The 24,016-nt window shown below is 39.5% G+C and overlaps 1 protein-coding gene across 1 annotated transcript in view; it reads right to left on the minus strand.

The window, feature by feature from the left end:
* LOC146349582 (uncharacterized) overlaps window positions 1–23,668 on the minus strand; it is a 30,184-nt gene extending 6,516 nt beyond the window's left edge. The window contains exons 1-7 of the mRNA XM_084842987.1: window positions 23,526–23,668; window positions 20,650–21,959; window positions 17,905–18,032; window positions 15,948–16,036; window positions 15,574–15,650; window positions 14,122–14,265; window positions 356–2,073 (exon numbers count right to left, since the gene is read on the minus strand). Of these exons, the coding sequence (XP_084699113.1) occupies window positions 356–2,073; window positions 14,122–14,265; window positions 15,574–15,650; window positions 15,948–16,036; window positions 17,905–18,032; window positions 20,650–21,959 (3,466 nt within the window). The 5' untranslated portion in view covers window positions 23,526–23,668. The remainder of the gene's footprint in view (window positions 1–355; window positions 2,074–14,121; window positions 14,266–15,573; window positions 15,651–15,947; window positions 16,037–17,904; window positions 18,033–20,649; window positions 21,960–23,525) is intronic.
* Between the last annotated feature and the right edge of the window lie 348 nt (window positions 23,669–24,016).

Raw genomic sequence — 24,016 nt, forward strand, 5'->3', positions numbered from 1 at the left:
GTGGTCTCAAAACTTTTGAGGCTGTGACATTGCTGAAGCTAACTAGGTATGGAACTGGTAAGCTCTGTGGAAGGGAGACCACATATAAGACAGTAAAGTAAGTCTAAAATATTTTAAATTTCAAGCTGTCAGTGAAACCTAAAGATTAAATCAACAACAAGCTTTCATTCTGTTTAGTCTATATTTTGCAAAAGTATATTCTGACTTAATTCTCACTCCAGATTAGCTAGAGGGACTTTATATTCATTGGACATAAACACAATTATTCAAAAACATGCAGTAAGTTTCTATCAGGAAATTGTACCAAGTATTTATCTTTTCTTTTCTTTTTTTTTAAAAAGGGGGTAGTAATTACCCAATGGAACTCCTGGGGAGCCAAAAAGTTCAACTAGTTGAATTGCAAATCCTTGTGATAAAGGAAGCCCCAAAAAATTAGGTTTAGTACTTAAAGGATCTTTATCATCTTTGATCTGGGAATACTTTTTCTGCTCAGTCTCATTAATTTGCTGTATATTTTCTAAGTTTTCAGCAGCGGAGTCTGTAAGGCATTCAGTGATTTCTTTAACTGAACACAAAATATCTGGCTGAGTAATCGAAGAATCTGGAGGTATTTTCTTCTTGTTTTCCTGTATGTTAACTAACGCAGTTTGATCAAAACCAACAATTTGCTGTTCACTAGATATGGAAGGTTTACAAGAAGCAGAAGTGTGTATCTGAATTGGAGCTGGAGCTACTTCCGTGGAAAATTCCATCAATTGAGATTCTTCTGCAAATTGATTGGAATCTTTACGTAACAGAAGTTCTACATCAGGATGGGAAGGTTTTACTACTACATCATAACTAGAAGGTGCTGGACATTCACAGCAACCAAGGCTTTGCTTGTTCTTTTTTGTAATCTCTTCATTTGAAATTTCCTCTTGTTCTGTCAATACATCTACGTCATTTAGGACTTTCTCATCCTTTCTAACAGGGATCTGCCTGGGTAAGTCAAAGTTTGGGGCCAGCTTGAATATCCTTTTGCACCTTCCTTGTTTTCTTGTTGAAGCTAATGGGCTTATATCACTTGAAACATGGGCTTTAGTTCCAGATCCTGTGGGAAACTGACCTTTTACAATACACCGCATGTTATGGATGTTCTCACTCAGTAGTGATGGCAAAGCACAATCGGTTAGACCATTATTTTCATGTAACACTTCTGGATCTCCTTCTCTCATTAATTCTTTATTAGATTTATCATCAGTTAATTCTGCTGTTCTCTCTGAAAAGACCTGCTTAGGCCTCCTCACCTTCTTTGGTCTTTGCTCATACATGATCTTAAGTGTATCCTCCGGCCAAGTCAAACAGGATTCACTTTTACCTGAGTTAGTGAGCGGCTGTTTGTCAGTTGAGTCAAAAGAAAAGAAAGCCCAAGTATTTTTCTCATTATGTTCTGATGCCCCATGCTGATGAGGAACTGTTACTTCCCCATAACTTAACAGTTCATTTTCTAAGCCCAATTCAAGCATGACGTCAGCAGATGCATCTTTGTCTTCCACACTAGTCAGGACAGTACTATTTTCTGTACCGCTGTGGTCCAATTTTAGAGAAGTTTGATCAGTACATTCCGAAATGTTGTTCTTGCTTTCTACAATTCTTTTTGGCAAATGATCACAGAATATTTGTTCAGGTATGTTTTCATTTGGAACATATGGCAAACTCATGAGAAGCTGACTGCTAACTCCTGCAAGAACATCTGTTTTCAGTGAATTGCCTAAAGTCACTGGATCCACCATATTGGAAACAAAGAAACTTCTTTTTTGCAACCCAGGAAGTTTTAGATCATTATCATTAGCAGAGCCATCCTCACAAACTTCTTTAGGCATGTTTGGGTGCCCAGTCTCAAATGCTGATTTTTCATTGTCTTCTGAATCTTCCTGTCCACTCTCTGACGAGTCCTCATCACTTGGAGTTAACTGTCCACCTGACTTCTTTTCCATTCCTTTAATAGTGGCACCTTTCAATTTTCTGTTCCTCTTTCGTTTCCTCTTCTGTTTCATCTTGTGCAATCTATGCTTCTTCTTTACAACTGATTCCCTAAACGGAATAAAGAACTAAATATGAACACATTATTAGGAATGATCTTAATAAAGCATAAATTACAAAGTTAACAGTCTAGCAGTCTACAATCTATTTACTTTGGAATAGTCCATTGAAGATGATTATGGAATCAGCGAACCATGGGCATGCTGAGTAAATGTTTATCACAGTTCTACAACCCTTTTAAATATGCAGCGGTTCCATTTCTTTAAGAAAAAACTCTTGCATTTATAGCCAAACACATAAACACCTAGAGTGTGATATGATATACTGACAACTAAGCAAGCTAAACATTATAGAACAGAATGTTGTGATGGCATGAAAGGTATGTCGTTCACCAACACAAGGGTTTGTTATCAGTGTACCAAGACGACACCGTTAAAAATAACAATGACAGAGTACTCCTAATTAGAAAAGAAAAAACGGTGCAAGAGGGCGCATTTGAGCTCTTTGAAAACATAAAAGAAGGCTGGCCAAAATATTAGCTATTGTGGCATTCAAGACTGTTTTTCTAGTCAGTTATTAGCACAAAAGACAGGGCCCTGTCTCTCTAGAAACAGGGCCTTTTCAGGCATAGCCCCATCTTGATGGAACTACAATGGGATGTGTGTTTGGCTCTTCTTTGATGGCATATAAATGGTCATTAGACATGGCTGTTCCCATCTGCTTTTAATTGAATAATGATGCTGATCTATATTTCTTTCTTTTTTTTAAACTGCCACTGCTATTTTTATTTTATTTACAATGCGGTCCTGTACATGTCTACCTAGAAGTAAGTTCCACGGAGTTCAGTGGGGCTTACACCTGGACAAGTGTGTTTATAGTTACAGCCTTATTGTATTGTCTCAGTTGTAAGGCATTGCTGGTCTGAAGTGAAATTGTTATGCTGATTTTAGTTATATTTATATTTACAACTTTTTATTTTGTATGAAATGTTTTAAGACTTTTTTTTGTACTGAAAGGCAGTTTAAATAAATTATTATAGGGAAAAACTCAAGTTTACATCAAATGACAATGGTTGACAGCATTTTTCCTCTTGTATTAAAAACATTATATAGAATATATGGGGAAGGACCATAGCTCAGTGTCAGAACACATGCTTTACATGAGGAAGGTCCCAAGTTCAATTCTAAGTATCTCCAGTTAAAAAATGGATCAGGCAGCAGGTGATGTGAAATGTCCCTGCATTCTGAGATTCTGGAAAACTGCTATCAGAGAAGACAATATTAGGCTAGATGGGAAAATATTCTGGTCTGGTAACTTCCTTTTTTTGGTCAAATTTGTGACAAAGGCTGCAATCCTAAGAGAGCGATCCTATGGCCCCTAGACAGCGTATGGGAAGCCTTAGGATAATTTGGGTTCCTGGATCCAAGCTTGGAATCAGCACTCTGACCTCAGACCCAGGAGTCCAAGCTCCCCTCCCCCTCCTCCTCACAGTCGGTGTGGAGAGAACTGCGCCAGCTGTCTCTCCAAAGTCACAAAAGCGACCTCGGAGGGAAAGTGAAGGGGGCATTCCCATGGACCGGAAGGGGAGGGGACTAGGGAGGCCGGCTTATGAGGAATCCTCTGGCCTCCCAGCAAACTTCCCTCCTCCTCCCCGACACCTTAGTTACAGGGGAGGAAACCTCAGTGTTCCTCCTGCTCTGCGCTGGATTGCCATAAGACTCCGAGTTTGGAGGCTTATGGCCATCTCCATAGGATTACACCTTACTATAATAATCAATTGAGCTCAATGGTTCTTCTTAGTTAACATGTTTAGAACTGCCTATTCAAGAACATTTTTATGTGGACTTTTTGCCCCTTAATAGGAATGGATGAGAAATTTGCAGTTCCAATTTTTATATGAACTTACCCAGTTCATACTCGTAAACCTCTACACAAACTGGAACCCATGTGTGCACTGAAATACTTGTCAGAATTTTATGATGCAATTCACAAAACTAAAAAAATAACCACTGGCCATTCTTACTAGGGCTGATGGAAGTTGAAGTGCAAAACATTTGGAGAGCACCAGGTTGGTGAAGGCTGCATTAAGGGGAGGTACGCACAAAATGGCAATTTATTAGGGTAAAATCACTTGTAAAAAATCCACACACTATGAAAAGTGCGTACAAAAATGTTATATTAGAAGAAATGCACACAAAAAGTGTAAGAATACTCGTGGACTTTTTTGAGGTGAATTTGCACACAGATGCAGAATGGGCTGAAACAAACGTACAGCTGGGAAAATAAGAAGCAGAGCAAAACCAAAATGGACAGATTCACCCATCTCTACCCCTTAACAACTTCTAAAACAGACTCACAATTAGGATGGAGGTTCTCCCAGACTTTCAAAGCATGCTTTATTCTTGGAGGGAAATTCAAATTTTATAATAACCATTTTGATACTGAAATAGTTGTTAGTTTAGATTAGTTAACATGGAGCATAGTGTTTTCTCTGGCTGTACATGGTATCAGCGATCTTCTCCAGGCACATCACATCAAGGACTTTTTGAAATTGCTGTAACCTCACATTACCTTAATTATCCCCCAATCATTTCTGAATATTCCCTAAATGAAGAATGACATAATAAGTAACAAAAAGTAAGCCATATTGGTCCATAAGAAAAAATCCAAAATCCAGAGTCAGGCATTACCTTTATTAGGACAAATCAAATATGCACAAAATAGTGGGAACGCTTTCAAGATCCCTAGATATTTTCATCAGGCAAGGTCTTACAAAAAGCAAGTGGGGAGGGGGTAGCGGAGGGGAAATGGCTGACTTGATGTTGAACTCCTGAATTCTGCATGGTCAGACTCTTAAGATGGAGTGGATGAAGAGGGCAGGCTTAAATGAATTAGGCTCTACCAGGTGTCATGCAGGTTTCAGGTTACAACTAGAATTATTAGGACAAACATATAATGGATGAATCTTCCATTTTTGAAAACATAAAACCCAGTAGTTACTCAAATTTGTTTCCAGCCTCAAGCAAAACACACCCAAATTTAATATCCAGCTTTACTAATTTTCCTCTTTTTGTTCTCTGCTTACCAAATAACCTGTGTCACCTAAGACTGGAAACAAATCATTCCAAACAAAAAAGCACACTGTACCATACAGAGACCTGGATTGGATGACATGACAACCCACCATGGCTAATCAGCCATGGTGGGTTGTCAAGTTCTGGAAATGCGGTTTCCGCAGGGTGGCTTATTTTTCACGAACAAGCACTCTGAGAAGCCATGACTTGTTATGGGGTCGCTCATATCCATAGTGGCTTCTTGTGATGTCAGAACCCGGCAGGGCAACTTCATTGAGGGTTGTCAGGAACAATTAGAGAGCCGCCTGGCAAGAGTGGCAAAAAGCCCTGCCACTCTTCGTGATCTCACTAGTGCCACTGCCATCCTCCCTCATCCCTTCTCAGTGTCCTCTGCCCCATGCTCCTAAAAATCAGGACACCCAAGTGTCCTGAACGCATTCGCAATTTTTTTTTAACCTGCACAATTTTCCTGTTTTACTGCTTTTTCTCGAAATTATCGCCATTTTCTCCGTTTTACTACTTTGCCATAAGATTTGTGCTATTTTGCCAATAATTTTACCACTCTGCCTTGAAATTTGCGCAATTTTCCCATCCACTTTATTGCTTTACTTACCATAGGATGTGTGCAATTTCCCCTTTAGTTTTATTGCTCTGCCTTGACATTTCTGCAATTTTCCCCTCCATTTTACTGCTTTACTATGAGATTTGCTCAATTTTCCCCTTAGTTTTACTGCTCTGCCTTGAAATCTGCACAATTTTCTCCAGCATTTTACTGCTGAGTCATGATATTTGCATATGTTTAGCGATTTTGCTCACTTCTCTGTAACCTATATATAAATGCGACAGCTAACAATGGAGACCAGTGGAGGGAAGCAACAAGCGGGAAGGGGGTGAGGAGCCAAAAGCAGCTGGTAGCAACAGGAGAAGAAGCTTTAGGGGCAGGTGTTCTTACTTCAGCAGAAGGCAAAACAGCCTTTAAAAAAAGGTGTTTGCTAGCAAGAGAAGCTCCAAAATAGAGGATGAAATTGACAAGGACAGTGCCAAAGGGGGATGTCAGTATGCTTGGCTAAATAGCAGACAGGTGGTCTTGAGCTCTTGCTCAAGACCACAAGACCTCAAAAAAATAAGATTTTCTAAAAGGTTGCGAAAGTATTACTGCATTCACAAGGGCTCAAAAAATTAATTTGATTTGGTGATCTGATGTGGGGGCAGGGCACTTCCTTCAGGAGCAAGCAACCGCAGCAGAACAATTGCAGAAAGAGTGCTGTTGTAGGGACCAAGGAAATGAGGAGTTCTGCCACAAAGGCACCTGAGATACTGAGAAGCCATCGAGGGGACTGAGGACAGAAACAAGCCACAGCAAGCCACAGAGCGCCTATCGTGTTTTCGGTTAGCAAGTGAGAAACCAGCCCATGGTGGCATATTCTCTGGGTGGTTTAGCATGACATGCAAACCCGCCCGGAGTGGAGAAAGGCAGTATTAACTTCTACTAAGGACATCCTATATGTTAGTTTGCAATCCTGAACAAATTTATTATGGAGTAAAACCCATTGAACGCAGTCAAAGTTACTTCTGAATGAACATGCACGGGACTGTTAATCAGTGTATATATTATTTACAAACAACTTATTTTTTGCCTTGATTTACTGTATCCCAGTGTGTGTGCTGAAATCTTCAAACTTTCTTATGTTAAAGGTCCACTTGTCCTTTTTAATCAGCATTAATAGGCAGAAGTGATGGAATATCTTGGTCTAAGCATTGTGAAAGAGTAATAGGGTTCAGATTTCCTGACGTTACGATGAACAAGTGTAAGAACAGTCATGATATATATAATTTACCTGTGCACTAATGCCACATACACAAGACCTTTATCTTCCACTCTAATTTGGAGTCACCAAGTTCCATACCAGCAATAACTTACCATTTCACCTATAAGCACATATGCAAGGATGAAAACAATGCTAGATTGATCCTACTTTCTTAGAATTAAGACCCAAGACTCAGGAGTGGTTGAGTTCTTTAAAAAACAAAAAGCTAGCCAGTCACCAAGGACATGATCCAGCCAAAGCTAAGCACTTTAAACTCCCATTAATTCAACTGGAAATCATGCTTGTTCTTTGGCAGGACTGTGCCCAAACTGTATTGTATAATCACGTTTTACTAATGATTGTTGAATATAACCACATGGTTAAAGCACGTTAAGCTAAAAGTAATCTGCACTGAAGTGATCTTGAGAAGGTGCCTCACATTCCTCAAAGGCATGATACTTTGGTGTCATCTGACATTCCTTTCCATGCCTCAGAAATGCTAGGACAAATTTCAGAACTTCCAATCGCTTCTGAAGGCCTCTGCCCCTGTTATGTGAAGTATTATATATCCCAACACAATTAAGCCAGTTACATGGTTGACATGACACAGTAAACCACCATGGGTGAATTCATTCACGGGGGCTCTGTGCTGTGCGCCAGCCGCCATTTTGTATATGCAAGCTGCGCTGGAAATTGATAAAAGCAATGCTTGACCCTACAATCAAAAGGTATTTATGAAAAGTGAACTGATCTCCCTACAACTGAGCCTTAGAATAACTAGTCCAAATGAAAGTGTTTAAAAACTGATATGCATTCTTTTAATGACCCCATATATTCCATATCTTACATATTATATGAAAGACAGCAGCTCATTTCTATCAATCAATAGGATCGTCTCCTCACATTTATACCTGCCTGAACCCTACAAACATCCTCAGCAGTCCTTCTCCAGGAGCCCCCACCAAAGAAAATGAGGTCAGTGGGTACTAAGAAGAGGGCCTTTTCTGTTGTGGCACCCTGTTGTGGAAAGAGCTTCCCAGAGAGGCTTGCCTGGTGCCTACGTTGTACTCTTTCTGGTGGCAGGTGAAGAACTTGTTTTCCCAGGCATTTTAGTTGTTACAATAGTTTAAATCTTTGCATTGCTGCTAGGTATTATCTTGGTTTACCTTTTATTCTATACTGTAGTTTTAAACTTTTATATTGTATCTTGTGTTGTATTTTATGGTTTTAATTGTTGTGAACTGCCCAGAGAGCTTTGGCTACTGGGCAATATAGAAATAAAACAAACAGACAAATAAGAAATTGTAGAGTGCCAGACTGTATTTATTTCCTCTCACCCACTCCTTTATAATGATATAAACTGTGTCTTGTGTCAGTAATTTTGAAGCATTAAAAATGCATCCAGTGCCCAAAGGCTTAAGGGCACAACATATTAAATTCAAACTAATGCTAGTTGTGGAATGCTGGGAGTTAGAGGACTTTTTTCTGTCTAAACATACATAGGATTGCACCCTAAAGCACATTAAAATAGAAGATTAAAGCCATAAGGTTCCAACACAGCAGATGGAAGGTCAGAGGTCATTTGAGACCTTCAGAGGTCTCAAATTATTTTTATTAATGGCCTTTGAATTTTGATTTATATTGATAGCTTGGGGGTTCTCAATCCTACTTGGCTGCTAGATTTGCAAGTGGCAGCTGTTGGAAGGAGCGTCATTGCCCAGCTTTGGCTAGTGCACCGTGTCCATTCTTAGAGAAAGGGTATTTGGCTATGGTGGTACATGCCTTAGTTACCACTTGTTTGGATAACACATTCTATGTGGTGGCTGCCCTTGAAAAGTGTTTGGAGACTGCAACTAGTGAAAAATACTGCTACAGATGTTCTGAATGGGACTAGCCCTCTGGGGCATGCAACTGCTTTGTTCCTTTTGTTGCACTAGCTACTGATCCAATGTTTCCAAGCTAAATTTGACCCTTTTGGTACTCTATAGCAGCGATTTAAAACATTTGGGGGGAGGAATGGGGGCAGCGGCCAGTGGACCACATGTTCCCCACCCCTGTCTTAGGAGATCTGTCTGGCCACCCCTTTTGTTGTTTTTATCACCTCCTTAAGGCATATTTATTTACCAAACCAGTGTGGTGTAGTGGCTAGAGTGTTGGACTGGGAGCCGGGAGATCTGGGTTCTAGTCCCCACTTGGCCATGTAAGCTCACTGGGTGACTTCGGGCCAGTCACAGACTCTCAGCCCAACCTACCTCACAGGGTTGTTGTTGTGAGGATAAAATGGAGAGGAGGAGGATTATGTACTTGAGTTCCTTAAGGAGGAAAAAAAGTGGGATATAAATGAAATACATATTTATTCTGGCAGGCATTTAATTTATCTGGTTAATTTGATTTAGTATTTTATCTGTCACTTTGACTTTTTAATGTCCTGTTCTGAGAGCTTTGAAATTGTTTGATTTATGTTCTTAGCTGCTTTAGATATCTTTTAGATGGAAAGGCAGGACAATTTGCTTAATAAACTAAAATAAGGTCTAATATTAAAATGTGTTATTAGTTATGATAAATCTTTCTTTTGAACGGAATTAAACATTAACCCCTCACTTTGTTTAGCTAAATGACTCAAGTAACACCGTAGTTCTCCACCAGCCATTATTTATACCCACAGTCTACCTCCTTCATGCATCAGGATTGTAAAGTTATGTGGCCTTGCCAATTCCCTTTCTCCCACAAGATACAGTATTTGATCCTCTCTCACTGCCACTCCATCTTTAATAAGTCCAATCTGCAAAGTGCAGCCCGCTCCCCGAATTCTTCCCACACAAGCAATGTCTTCTTTGTTTTCCCTTTTGGCAGCAACATAAAGGAAATATTAAACCAAGGAAGTGTTTATCCATGACTAGGAACCAATGATGCTCCTTGACTACTACAAGGAGGAAACGCAAATTCATTCTTGATCAATCATGCCTATTTTTGACAGGAAGATCCACCCACATGACATTTCACAACTGCATCATACTGATGAATGGGAGGAGCTACAACCAAAGCCACAAAGCCCTCTACCTATTTCACTCACCAGTGGTGAAATACTTACAACAAGTGAAGTGTTTTACCACTGCTGTTGCTGTACATACCCAAAATACTAGTGCAGGAATTAAAGGGCATGCGTACACATTGTTAGATATTAACATATTAAAGTTATTAGACTTGATATTCATAGCAGTTTCTCCTACTGATAAACATTTGTTGCAGACAAATTAAGCAGCAAAATATCATTCAAAACATTAGATTTAATAAAATTTCTATTAAAAAAAACAATTACATGTACATTTCATAATACACATTAAAATAGGCCACACATAAGTCAGCAGACAATAAAATTAAATATCCAAATTTTATTCCTCACTTTTGAATCTGAATTATAGCAGGCTTTCAACCCTTTTTCCTCTGTTTACCTTTAAAAAAAGAAAAACATAAAACAGAAAGCCATGCTAGCACAAACCTTCAATAATCAAAATTAAACGAAAAAGAAAATACCTAAACAAAAGTGCATCTTAGTAGATAATATTGCTAGCTATTAAGAAATATTTGGGTCAAACACAAGACACTCAGGGCACAAGACCCCATAACTAAGATTCAAGTAATTATCCTTAATTGCCCTGATCCAGTGAACACCCTCCCTATATTGTAGGCTCCTGCATGTGTAAGAACCACCAAATCCTCATTTGCAACTCTACACTGATCTTCCCTGCACTGGACAAAGCAGGTTGGATCCAGAGATCCATCTTCTGTACAGGCATGTAATTACTGGAGGCTGCTGCACAAAGGCAAAAATACAAATAAAGCAATTTACACTGATGGGGCAACTAGCTCATAGACCACATGTCAACACTGGACAGGGTAGGTGAGAGTGAACCTTTCCATCAAGGTTTGCATAGTTGTGAATAAATAACCACATCTGATATCTAACCATCAGTGTGGTACTTGTCACAAAGAATGCCTTCTGTCTGAGTATTTCTGGATCAAGGCTGCTATCTTTAACGCTGTTTCCTTTCCCAAATATAATCATTGAGCACTATGGCATGTTATGCAGTAGATACTAGTTTTTGTGTCAGTTGACTTACAAAAAAATAGGACTGTTCTAAGAGAATATTTTATTTTGAGGTGTTCCCCCCCCCCCAAAGACATACTGCAATATTGAAAACCCCTGTGCTCAAGTGGCATAGTGCTTCCACTTAGGCATAAAAGGAGAAGCAAAATTCCTTTGGAGAGTGGCCCACCATGTTTTATACCAGGGGTAGGCAACCTGGTGCACTCCAGATGTTTTGCACTACAACTCCTATAATCCCTGAACATTAGCCATGCTGGCTGGGGCTAATAGGAGCTGTAGTCCACAACACCTGGAGGGCAACAGTTGCCTACCCATGTCTTATACAGTTTCTCCAGAGGACCCCCTTAACCTTTTTAAAGGGTGCACGAGATTCCGCTTGAAGAAGGAACTTAAAAGGTCCTGCATGCAAACAGAGTAAACTTGGATCCCAGTCGTAGAACTTATATTTTAACTTTGTTAACAAAATTTAAAGGAGGTATGCAGAATCCTCAGCCCACCAGGTTCCCAACTCCTAAGTTTTCTCCAGGGGGTGGGTCATGGCCTTGAAGCAGAACCTCTTGGGCTTCCCCCCTTGAGGCAATCCTCACTGTTGTCTCCAATCTAAGATCAGAGATAACACTGGATATGCAGGTGGCTGGGACTCAGCGGCACTGGGAAGTGCAGCTGCTCTTCCTGGCACCACACAAAGCCATGAACTCAGCCAGCACCATGAAGAGGAGCTGCTCTTCCTGGAAGCGCAGCACAAAGTTGGGGACACTGGCATGGAGAAAGGCTAAAATGCTCAGGGGTGGAGTGATATCAGTGGGTTTGGGCATGGCCACACCCACTGTCATCCAACCCACAGAGGGCTTGGGGGGAGGCAATCTAGCCCCCCAGCCAAATACTGTCCTGCACTGTTTAGCTATGGGCCCTCATTTTTTTCCACCTCAGTAATAGCCTGTTGATGCTATCTTTTCACTGAACCAAGGCTCACACATCTATGAGGTCTTGGCAAGTTTGGAACAATACAGCAGGAATGTATCCTTAGTAAGCACACGTAAATTAGTGGGGCTGAGCACAAGAGCAGAATGACAAGGAGTATACAACCAGTCCATTGTATAATTCCATATGATCTTCAGCCTCTTTCTACCCTGAACCTTGACTCATTTTGCAACACCCTTGTTGTGTTCTTCAAATGGGGCAGATGTTAATATATGTACTTTACTAACTATATAGTTATCGTTGCTGTGCTCTTCAACAGCCATCTATTTCTAGTGGAGCTTGGCATAGAAATTTATGATATAACAAATCTTTGCTCTCCTTATACATGATCACTAAATCATAGTATATGCTACAAGAGTTAACATGCCAAACAACCTACATGTTGGGTAAATTAAAAAACACACACATTAGAAATACATATGAAACCCAGATATTTAAGGATTGTATGAATACAAAACAAAAGCAGAAAGGTATCATCTCCCATAATGAAGAGCAGTAAAGAGGTGAAGAAAGATACTGAGCCATTAAGTAGTATGCAGGGCTGCTATAGTTTAAAGGGCCAAGACAGGCACTTGCAATAACAATACTAAAATGGGAAAGGGCTTCCTGAAAAAAAAAATTACAAAACTGAAACAAGCTGTTTTATTTTCTCTTGTGATCTACAGCTGCTAAAAGATTTGACAAAAACAGTGTCACCAGAATAAACACAAAAAATAGTGTTCAGAATGTAAAGTCAGCCTTCTCAAACAGCACCTAATGCAAATATATTTCTTTAAACTGGTATTTTATGTTAGAATTATTTTCCATTTAAAACAGTGGACAGATAAGGTTGTTTTTAAAAAAAGAGTTATTAAGTATTCCCCAACAGTTGCGTGTTAACCCAGAAGAGAAGATCCCTAATGGACCACATTGGTATTTTTAATATTTTCATTGAAGTAAAAACAATAATGCTCAAAGTCAAGACACTTATTGTATTACACTGACATTGGATTGCTGAAACAATGGTGTGGGAGCACACAACTGGAGACAAGAAAAGAGGCAAACATCCAGTAGAATTTCACTACATGGTTAAAAAAAAAACCAAATTAGCACAAAAGCCCTATCTATGTCAGCTCAGCCTCAACCATCTGATTAACTGGCTATTCCCTGTATCACAATTCTAAAGTAACATAATGTGGTTTTAATTAATTGATGTCACTGTCCACATATATGTATACAGTTCCAGCTTTTCCAACATATTTAAGACTTATTGCTTCTTTCATAACAAAACTGTACAACCAGACAAAAAAAGCAAGCTTTCCAATAACACAGTAGCGTGAACTTGGAAAATGACAATATAAAACTTCATATTAAAAGTTCAAGAACAAGTGAGTTTATGAGGATTCCACATAAAACTACATGCTGCATGCTGATATAGTGAAGTTCAGATTTTAACTGCGGAGTCTTAACTGCCACTTTTGCAGCTCATGTTTGTACAGACAAACCTCAAAGATCAGGAAATGGAAAGGTAAGAACTTGGCTTAATGTCAATTCATAAGCTAACTACTAAGTGAGATAACTGGTATTACAACTGGAACAACTGTTAAAAGCAGTGAAAAGAAATAGTTCAAATGTAACACCTATATTAAAAGTTATTCTTCTGGTTACCTGCACTTATTAAAAATTCATTATGTTCTGTTTAGAGTTCAAAGGAACTGCTCAGCAGTTTCTAATTTAAGCAAAAACTCTGTTAAACCGCAACAAAAAACCACATGGTGTATCCACGTTATCAAAGGGTTTAATTAAAACCAAGATTAGTACAAATATAAAATTTTAAAATATTTAACATCCATTTTTATTAAATATTTATATTTTTATAAACAGTCTCCAAGAGGTAATTATCTACATTGACTATTTAAACCTTAAAAGAAAGTTATTGAATAGTCTGACAACAATTCAACACAGAGTTAAGCAGGCTTAAACCCACTGATTTCAATAGACTTAAATCTACTAACACAGTGCCAAACTGCACCCTATTTTTTAAAAGAGAGAATTGGCCTTAGTTAAGTATACCCTGAGTTATTCAATAGACTACTATCGGCTACTTGATACACTGAAAGTATTCCAAGAGTCTGAATAGCCTCCCCACCTCTGTCTTCTTTGCGGAGGTGGTGTTTGTGAAGTTTTGTGAAAAGGCAGTACCGAATTCATGACAATCGGTATTGACATTTGATATTCATATCTTTCCAGCATTTGAACAATCTTCTCACGACTGACCCCATGTTCATTCCTCCTACAAAAACAAGAAATTAAGTTAACGTCTGATCAACTTATAGAATCTCTCAAAATACTTTCAGATTGTACCCTTCAAGAAATGTAGCAGGACCAAGCTAGTTCTCATATCCTTTTGCCCATAGGTGAAAAAGCAGCAGGTAGCAAGCAATTCGGAGCAGAAGGGGTTAAGCACTAGCTCCTCTCTCCTGCCATTTCTTTCTTCAAACTTGCAGTCTCCCTGTAGTAGTTTTTCATTAAAAAGCAAAACAAAAACTAACCACCTCCAGCAGACTGGTGCAATCCAGACCAAGCAAATGGAAGCAGAAAACAGGAAGTATATGTGGGAGTAGTAGAAGAGGCCAAGAGGGGCTGAATTTGTGGTACCCCAGAACAGTAGATCATTGAACCAATCAGAGGGAAGGCAACCTCAGACTTAATCCTTACTGGTGCCCAGAACTAAGTGTAAGATGTGTTATCAAACCAACTGGAAACACGGACCTCAGTACTATCAAATATAATGTATATGCAAGTGGGAAATTGTCAAGAACGTCCAACGCGGTCACATTTGACTTCAAAAGAGGAAAGCTAGTATACTGAAGTTCCGACATATTTAAATGACAAAATACTAAAAAAAAGTCAGAAGGTTTAAATCCTATAGAAGGTTTAAATCCTGTAGAAGCTAGTTTGTATTTCTAGACAGTAGAAGAACACCGAACAACTGTTTCCACTTGCTGCAGTCTTCAAAGATTATAAACACTGGCTTGGATCCAATGGAGTGACAGCGTAAGCAAAAGGCACATCTCTTCGCAAAAGGGTAAGTCCCTAATTTATATTAATTCCCCCTCCTGCAGACACCCCCCCATGTCACATCCCACACGCCTCAGGAGTGGTTTTTCGAGAGCTGCAGAAAAAAAGAAGGCAGGAACACTCCTTCCTGTGAGAAAAACTATGCTCACAGTTTGTGGGATCCAAACTATGAAATGCACATCCAGTAACTTTTTCAGTGGCAACTTCAAAATTATTTTCAAAAAGCTTTTTCAGTTCTGTTCAGTTCTACCAAGCATCAGGAATCGGAAAGAACTTAAAAGGAAAAAGGAGGGTGCAACTGACATCTGTGCAGAGCCCAATTCTCAATGAGACAGGCTACATCAGCTGCCAGAAGGATAGCTTGTGTTCTAGTCTACAAAATCTGGCATCAAGCTTAATGTTGGAGTAGGGAGAAAAAGATAAACAGATATAGGGAATTATTCAAAAGGGGCATATTCAAATGGAACCAACCAAACAGAAGTATTTCTTTTCAAACAAGGAAATAAAACATAGATCTTACTTTTCTAATTCTTCAGGGTCAAACTTCCACCATGTGTCTGGTTCATGGAATTCCACTCGGTAGCCTTTTTCTAGAGCCTAAGCAAACAAATAGTATGGTTGTAAAAAGAATAGCATCACAGTCACTTTTCTGATTAAGGCTGCAAGCTGAAATCCAGTGGGACTTACTTCTGAGTAGATATGTATAGGATTGCATTGTAAGTTAAGTAGACTGAACGCCAGGTTATTTTCTAGTACAAATGTTTAAGATTCATTAAGTTTATACAGATCAACTTAAGATGAAGACAACACAAAATGTAGCTTATGACAAAAACATAATAATCCATTTGCACAGAAATTAGCTTTGTCCATTAAGAAAGATGCGACTTTATTTACCGCTTCTACATAAGGCTTCATTTCCCAGGCTTGTGTATTAGTGTTGTCTATTATAATTGGGGATCTTCCTTGGTCCATTGCTTGTTTTGCTGCAATAAAGATTATATTAATAACTCAATTATACCAACAGCAATAATAATTATTTGCTTCAAGTAATAAGGGTAGATAAATGAAAGTCTTCTTTATAAAGTTATCCTAAACGTCTCTGTGGCGTTCAATACCATCAACCATGGTAGCCTTCTCAACTGCCTGGCAGGCATGGGCCTTGGGGGCACTGTATGGCAATGGTTCTGGTCCTTCCTGTTGGGTCATGTCCAGAAGGTGGTGTTGGGAGACTGCTGTTCAGCACAGCAGCCATTGGCCTATGATGTCCCACAGGGCTCTGTCTTATCCCCTATGTTATTTAACATTTACATGAAACTGCTGGGAGAGATCATTCAGAGCTTTGGAGTGAGATGCCATCAATATGCTGATGACACTCTATTTCTCTTTTGTTACCTGACTCCAAGGAAGTGGTCAATTCCCTTGAACATTGCCCAAGTTCAATAATGAGTTGGAAGGGGGTGAACAAGCTGAGATTAAATCCAGACAAGACAGAGGTAGTTTGTCAGTAGAAAGCCTGGCTTGGGTATCAGAATTCAACCTGCTCTGGATAGGGTCCCACTCCTCCTGAATGATCAGGTTCGTAGCTTGAGGTGCTCCTAGATCCTATGCTGTCCCTGAATCTTCAGGTGGCAGAAGTGGCAAGGTACACATCTGCACAATTACATTTACCACACTGTGGCAACTAGGCTGCTAAATGTTGCATGATATAGTGATCCCATCACCTCAATACTAAAAGATCTGCATGGGTTGTCAATTTTTCCCATACTCAACTGAAGGTATCGGTTTTAAACTTTAAAGCTCTAAAGAGTTTAGGGCCTGGATAGCTAAGGAACCCCCTGTCTTGGTATGATCCTGCTTGGTTATTCAGATCAGCAGGGGAGGCCCTTTTGAAGTCATCCTCACTTGCAGAAGCCAGCTTGTCAGGCACATAGGAAAGGGCTTTCTCTTGTGTTGCTCCCAAGCTCTGAAATGCACTCCCTTTGAAGTTGTTACTGGTTCTCACTCTCCCTGCATTCAGGAAAGGAGTCAAGGCATATCATTCGAATTTGGCTTTAAAATTGTTCTTATGGTTTTTAAGTTGCTTTTAGTGTTTCGCTATGTTTTTATTTGATTGTTTTATCTTCTGAGTTTTTTGTAAACAGAAGCCTTATTTGGCTTCAGAAAGGTGGTATAGAAATACCATCCATCCATAAATAAATAACAATAAAAATGCTAATCATACAACAAACTCCTTTTAGCCAGATCTCAATTTCATTAGATGCAAAGTGTTTCTATAGCCTTAATTGTGTCTCTATAATACCAACATCCTTTCCCATCGACGTCGATAGTTGCCCAAAACTGGTATTAGTACATAGATAGTCAGGCAATTCCAGATAAAGTGACTTATGTGAGGGTCTATGGGGTATTAGTAAAGTGGCTTCTGCAAGACAAAATGGCAAACCTGTACACCAGATTATGAATTTACATAATATTAGTGTTTATAGGCTTGGGCAAGGTTCCTGTGACTTTCATAGTTGTGCAGAAAAAATAATTTCCGCAAATATAACTTCTCCCACCAGTGTAGAAACATAAGAAAATATGGAGGAAACATGTTCAAAATTCTTCCCCTTACACAACTATCAAAGGCAAAGGAGATCTTTCCTGTATTGCATCTGACAACCATAGACTTGTCGGGCCTTAAGAAACTAAGACCGAAAGAGATTTGTCCACTGTATATGGGAATAAGCCATTGATTCATTGCATGTGTCGATGGATCTTCTGCCAGAAACTCTTGTATGACTACATTCATACTTTTAAGTGTATATTTTCATTGTAATAGCATTTGACATGAACAGGTCTAACATAGTCACACCTCTCTTCTGGTTCCAGTCATGAGCAGCACCAAGCTGACAAACATTATATGACCAATATCCATTGTTCTGACGAAAGTAATCATCGGTGCTGAATACAATGCCATCACGACTCTGACCAAGCAGAATACTGTTAAAGGAAAAAGCAAGACTATTACAAGATAGCGAAATCTTGTTTCAGGAAAGCAAAAAATCTTATGCTGAAAAATTTATCTATAATTTATTTCAGAGATATTTTTGGCTACCACTCTAAGGTTACCACAAATCCTAAACCTCATTTTTCTCTCACTACTTTTCATACTTTTCCCTGAACCACAGGGCATTCATATGGGAATTTTTTAAAAGATTCATTGCTAAAGACTCACCTATTCACTTCTACGTAAGATGCTCTACATCTTATGTAGAAGATGTAGTATTCACTTCTATATAAGATATATAAGATACCTTGTTAATGCTGGTCATACACTACTGCTTCCTGGCCTGCCCCATTCATCTTTCTATCTATAATAAATGTACAGAAAGTATCCCTGAGAACATTAGTCATGAATTTCCACAGTTGCCAAACCAACTGAAGTGTCATACTTGATTTTTTGAGCTGAAGCATTGCAGGATCAATCAGTCACTTAGTACCCCTTTTTCTAACTATGAGCATTTTAAAATACAGCCCTAAAGACAAGAAGGGAACACCCAATGCGCCTACCAATTAACGTCTTAGATTTCTGTATATATTAAACTGCTATTTCATTCTGGTTAACTCTGTTCTAAACTCATGGCTCAAATTTTTAATACTTCAGAAGAATATAGCAACATATTCTAAAATCCTCAGTTTCAAATATTACAATATTGGTTATATTTTTAATGTTTTGGTTTTGTTATGTAATTCATAATAAAACAATAACCAAAAAAATACTTCAGAAGAATAATGGACACTCAGAGATACCCACAATGGTATAATACAAAGCATCTGTAACAGAGCAACAAATCAAGCCTGTCTCTTGCTTCCTGGAGTCCTTCAAGATGAGGCTTTTATCACACCATTGTCTTGCTTCATTCACAAAATTCTATGGGGGATCCAGACACAGATGTCTTCCACTCACAGCCCACCTGTGTTTTCGCACCACTTCTTCTGTCTTTTCTCTTATCGCAGAAAATACATTAAGTAAGGAAGTCAGAATAGATGCACAATGCCTTTGGATTGGCTGTGCTAGAACCCCTCTGTCTAAAAGCACTCCCAGTCTAACATTCCAAGAATCTAACTTGCTTTCTCATGCTCTAGCTACATAATTGGTATTCCAACAAAAGCAGAACTATACGTTTTGGCCTGTTTCTCAAAATCCTAAGACAGGGTAGTAACAGGACACATATCTTCTGCCTCAGGCATAGAGGGTGTTCAGACGATCACAGGGGTAAAAGAAGCCATTGTGGCTTCTCCCCTCACCCCCACAATTTGCATGATTACCCACCCTGCAGCACAGGTTGCCATGTTGCACGAACCCACTGCACAGCATGGCAGGGGTGGCTTCATACCCACCCTACTGCACCTTGTGGGTTGTAGGGTGGGTATGAAGCCAGCCCCGTGTTGTCATTTGGATGACAGCATGGGTAATTATGCAAATTACGGTCATGCACACAGCATGTGCGGGGTGGGGGGAGAAGCCATGATAGCTTCTTTTACCCCCGTAATAGTCCAAACCCAGACATAGACTTGCACAGGAATTTGCATAAGAACAGATTTGTTACTATATTAATCCAAATTATTCCCAAAATGTGTTACTGAATATTGCCTGTCACAAAACAAAAATAATAATTAAACCGTGGTCCAACCATCACTGTCCATATGATTCACAGGTATATTTGTGTAGTAGTAGCATTTTTGTGCAATTCACAATCAAGTTCTATGGACCAAGGCCATTTGTTCCCGAGAAGAAACTAAAAGTTCTGATATACTAGATATTGTGTGAATGATCTATAGAAGTAAGCCAGAAGTAGTAATTGTGAAGCTACATAATCAACTGTAATCATATACTACATGTAAAATAGTCTTACGTTTTACAACTGGCTAAGTTAAAGCGACAATTTGTCTTGTAATAAAGTCAGAAACCTAATTCAGGAAAGTAGTTCTAACAGCAAGCAACTGGTACTTGGTTAATTACCTGGAAACCCCACAATAACTAAAGTGGACTGTAGTCCATGAAAGCTTATGCCACAATAAATTTACGCATCTTTAAGGTGCCACAGCACTTTGTTGCATAGAGCCTTGTTACTTTCAAGTTTTTTTCACTTGTAAATACATGTAAGCAAACAAGAACTCTTTACGGTCCCTAATTTGTTCATCCTTACGCTGAACAATCAGTATTCTCATTTTATAGTTGGGGGAAACTATAGACAAGAGCGTTCAAGGCCAACTAGTCCATACCTAAGTTTTGAACCCAGGGCACCAAAGATCTCAAAACCTCTGATCCTCAGTTAAAAATAAGATATTAATGGTTTTTATTTTTTTAGTATCACCATTCTTTAAAATCAACTTGGACTACTGTTGGGAGATTTCAAAATCTAGGAAAACCATACTTTAAACATGCAAGTAATGCTGTGATCAGCAACTTTATAAAAGCAAAATGTGAAAAGTCTTGTGTAACTTGGCACTGTTCTCAATAAAACTTTATTATATATTGAACTCTAAACAGAAGAGCCTACAACATAAAATATTCTAATGTTTTATTCATAAAATGAAGTCAGCAAATACTTACTGAGACAATGTTGTCTTCCCTGAGCCTGGAAGACCTCTTAAAATTAGGAGTAGCTTTTGTGACTCACGTAACTTGTCCTCAGGAAACTGCTGAGAAACTATGTTCAAACCTTCAGTCTGGTATGATTGAACGGCTTTCCGATTTAATGGTCGGGTTTCACAGAAACCATTAACCACATGTCCATCAGGCACATTATATCCATTTCTGGTGGTCTGCATAGTACCAAAATTATTAGCATATCCACTATCTTGAACAGATATTGAACTACTCATGTTAATATGGGTATTTTTAAATGGTCCCACATTTGAGCGTTGGAAAATATCTGATTGAAGTGATAAGGAATTAGGCTCCTGAAAATTAAAATGAGTGGTAAACTGAGGTGGGAGTGGCCTGTAAGGTATTACAAATGGATGTGTGTGTTGCCAACTAGGTCTAAATTGAGACATAGAATTGTTGCAGAATCTAGAACCTTCTTGTCTGTTACATAATTGTTCAGCTTTCCATAAATCTCTTTCATTGTCACAACATTGTCGAATGCCACTTCTGTGACCTACTAAGTCATTGTAGGGATATTGTTCACTGCCTGTTATATGACCACCTGATTCATTAAAAAATGGATGACCATCACCACCATTAGGTGATGTTCTATAGGGCCATTCCTGAGAGTTTACACAAACTATTTGATTCCATTTATTACATTCCACAGGTTGCCTGTGCGAGTTTGTTTCTGTCCCCTGTAAGGCACCATCCAAACAATTTTCACTACTTTCAAGCTGATAAATCTCACTATAAAACTGGGACAATTCATCTTCTAATTTTGGTACATCACAGGAGAGAGCCTGTTTTGGTGCTATTTCTTTCTTAGAACTTTTTCCAAGTGTTGCATTTGACACTTTGGGACATTTGCTGTCAATATACTTTTGCCTTTGATCATGTAGAGTATTGGCTTTACTTTTATAAATGGGTCCAATAAATGCTTTGCTTGTGCTATACAGTTCAGTCTCTCCTTCAATCTTGTTTACTGAATCTGAAGGCTCTGATGACATTGTTTTTTTACAGGGGAAAATAAATGGGTCTGGGACTTCTGCAGTTCCTTTTTTCTTTTGTACCTCATCATGATCATCGGATAGGGATAATGGAATAAACCCACTATGGGTTTTTTTAATATGTATTTCCTCATGAAGTCTTTGTAATCCATCATACGATTTACCATAAGGCTCTTCTGTTGATTTCATCCTTTTAGAACAAGGCTCAGTTACTGATGCATCCTGACTTTCAAGGTTTCTTGGCTTACATTCAGCATGAAGCATCTTAAAACAATAAAATAATATGTTTACCACATGATACCAGTTACTCTTGTCCAAGTTTACAGCATGATACAATTTACTCTTAATTATTTCATGAGTAAGGCTGCAATCCTATGCACACTTACCAGAAAGTAAACCTCATTGCATTCAGTGGAACTGAGTAAACATGTGTAGAATCACATTGCAAAATTAATCAGATATTATGAAAAATCTGTTTTTCAGTTTACAAAAATGTCTTAGCATCAAGTTGTCCTTGCCTTTTAGTGGTAGTACTAACTATTCGCTATAGATACTAATTTTAAAATTATCATTCTAGAAATATAGTGAGGGAAAACATGACATAGCTGTATAAAATTATGTATGGTGTGGAGAAAGTGGATAGGGAGACATTTTTCTCCCTCTCTCATAATACTAGAACCCGGGTTCATCCCACGAGGCTGCTTGGTGAGACACTGGACTCAATGGCCTTGTAGGCCCCTTCCAACCCTACTACTATACTATTCTATGACATCCAGGGCAGATAAAAGGAGGCATTTTTTTCCACACAGCACTTAGTTAAACTATGGAATTCACTTCCAGAATATGGATAGCTCTAAGGGGATTGGACAAATTCATGGAGGATAAGACTACTGATGGCTACCTTCAGTATCAGAGGTATGCCTATGTACACCAGTTGCTGAAAAACATGAGTGGGAGGTTGCTATTGCACTCATGTCTTTCTTGTGGATTTCCCACAGGCAGCTGGTTGGCCCCCGTGTGAACAGAATACTGGACTACATGGACCCTTGGTTTGATCCAGCATGGCTCTTATGTTCTTACATTGTAAAATTAGTCAGATATTATGAAAGAGGGCTCACAGTAAACACGTTTTTCAGTTAACAAAAATTTCTTAACATCACGTTGCCCTTGCATTTTAGTGACACTACAGTCCGTTAGCTATAGATATTAACTTTACATTTTATCATGACAGAACTAAAAGAGCAATAAATTATCATCATTAACAATCTGAATCCGGCTAACAAAGCAGTGGCTCCGCCTGGCCCCAAGAGCATAATACCCAACAGCCATGTTGTTATTGTGGGGTGGGGTTAAAGACACCCTTACCCACACACCCTCCCGCGGGATAAGAATAAGACACTGAGTCACTACGCGATTTTAAGCCATGGCCTTCTCTAAGGGACATCCGCCCGCCACCTACCGACGTTGCGAGGCGGGCGTTGTGAGGTCAACCGCTCCAGCCTTCTCTCCACATGCTGCTGGTGTGTACGTTACCTATCCCTCAGCGAGGCTTTTCCTCGCATTTACATGTCTCTCAGGGGTCCCACCAACCCAACTGAAAACAGGTATCGCTCCTGAACCTCCGCAGCCTCCTTCCCCGACGGGTGGGCAGCGCAGGAAGAGCACAGCCCGAAGGAAGCGCTCATAGGTATGCCATAACAATATCCCTCACGCAGCCCCACCAGCCGCTCTCCCCCACCCCGCAGACGGCGCAACGCGGCCGCTCTCCCGCCCGCACCTCCGCTTTTAGCATCGCCACCCCAAGCCAACCTTCTTATCTAACAGACCAACCTCAAGAGAAAGGCGCCACGCGCTGCCCAAGCCCCCCTGCGATCAAATGGGCACCGCCATACTCCCCAGTTGAAGCAAAGGAAAATCCAACAACCCGCAAACCTCCGCTTTCCAAAATGGTGGCCTCTACGCACGTCGCGCATGCGCGAAAGCCGCGCGTGGCGTGTGGGGCTTGCGGTCCTCACGGCCAGCAACGACGAACTACGCCTCCCGAACTCCCTAGCGGGCTAACTTGACGCTGCGGATGGGGAAAGGTCGGAAGTAGAAATCTGCTGGAGGACGGACGGAGCATTTAGAAAAACAGCTGGTCGACGAGTGGTGGAAAGTGGTTCTCGGCGGGCTTATTTCAGTACCACTGGAATATGTGAAATAATAACAATGAACAACAAAGGGTCTTTTGGCATGGTAAAGACTGAGAAATTTATTAAGACATAAATCTATTAGCCTTTAAGATGCCACGAAACTATTTGTTGTTTGTTTGTTTACTGCTG

This window comes from Heloderma suspectum, chromosome 3 (genome assembly GCF_057233095.1).
Source record: "Heloderma suspectum isolate Gila_16-S chromosome 3, 16-S_ref, whole genome shotgun sequence".
NCBI lineage: Eukaryota > Metazoa > Chordata > Lepidosauria > Squamata > Helodermatidae > Heloderma > Heloderma suspectum.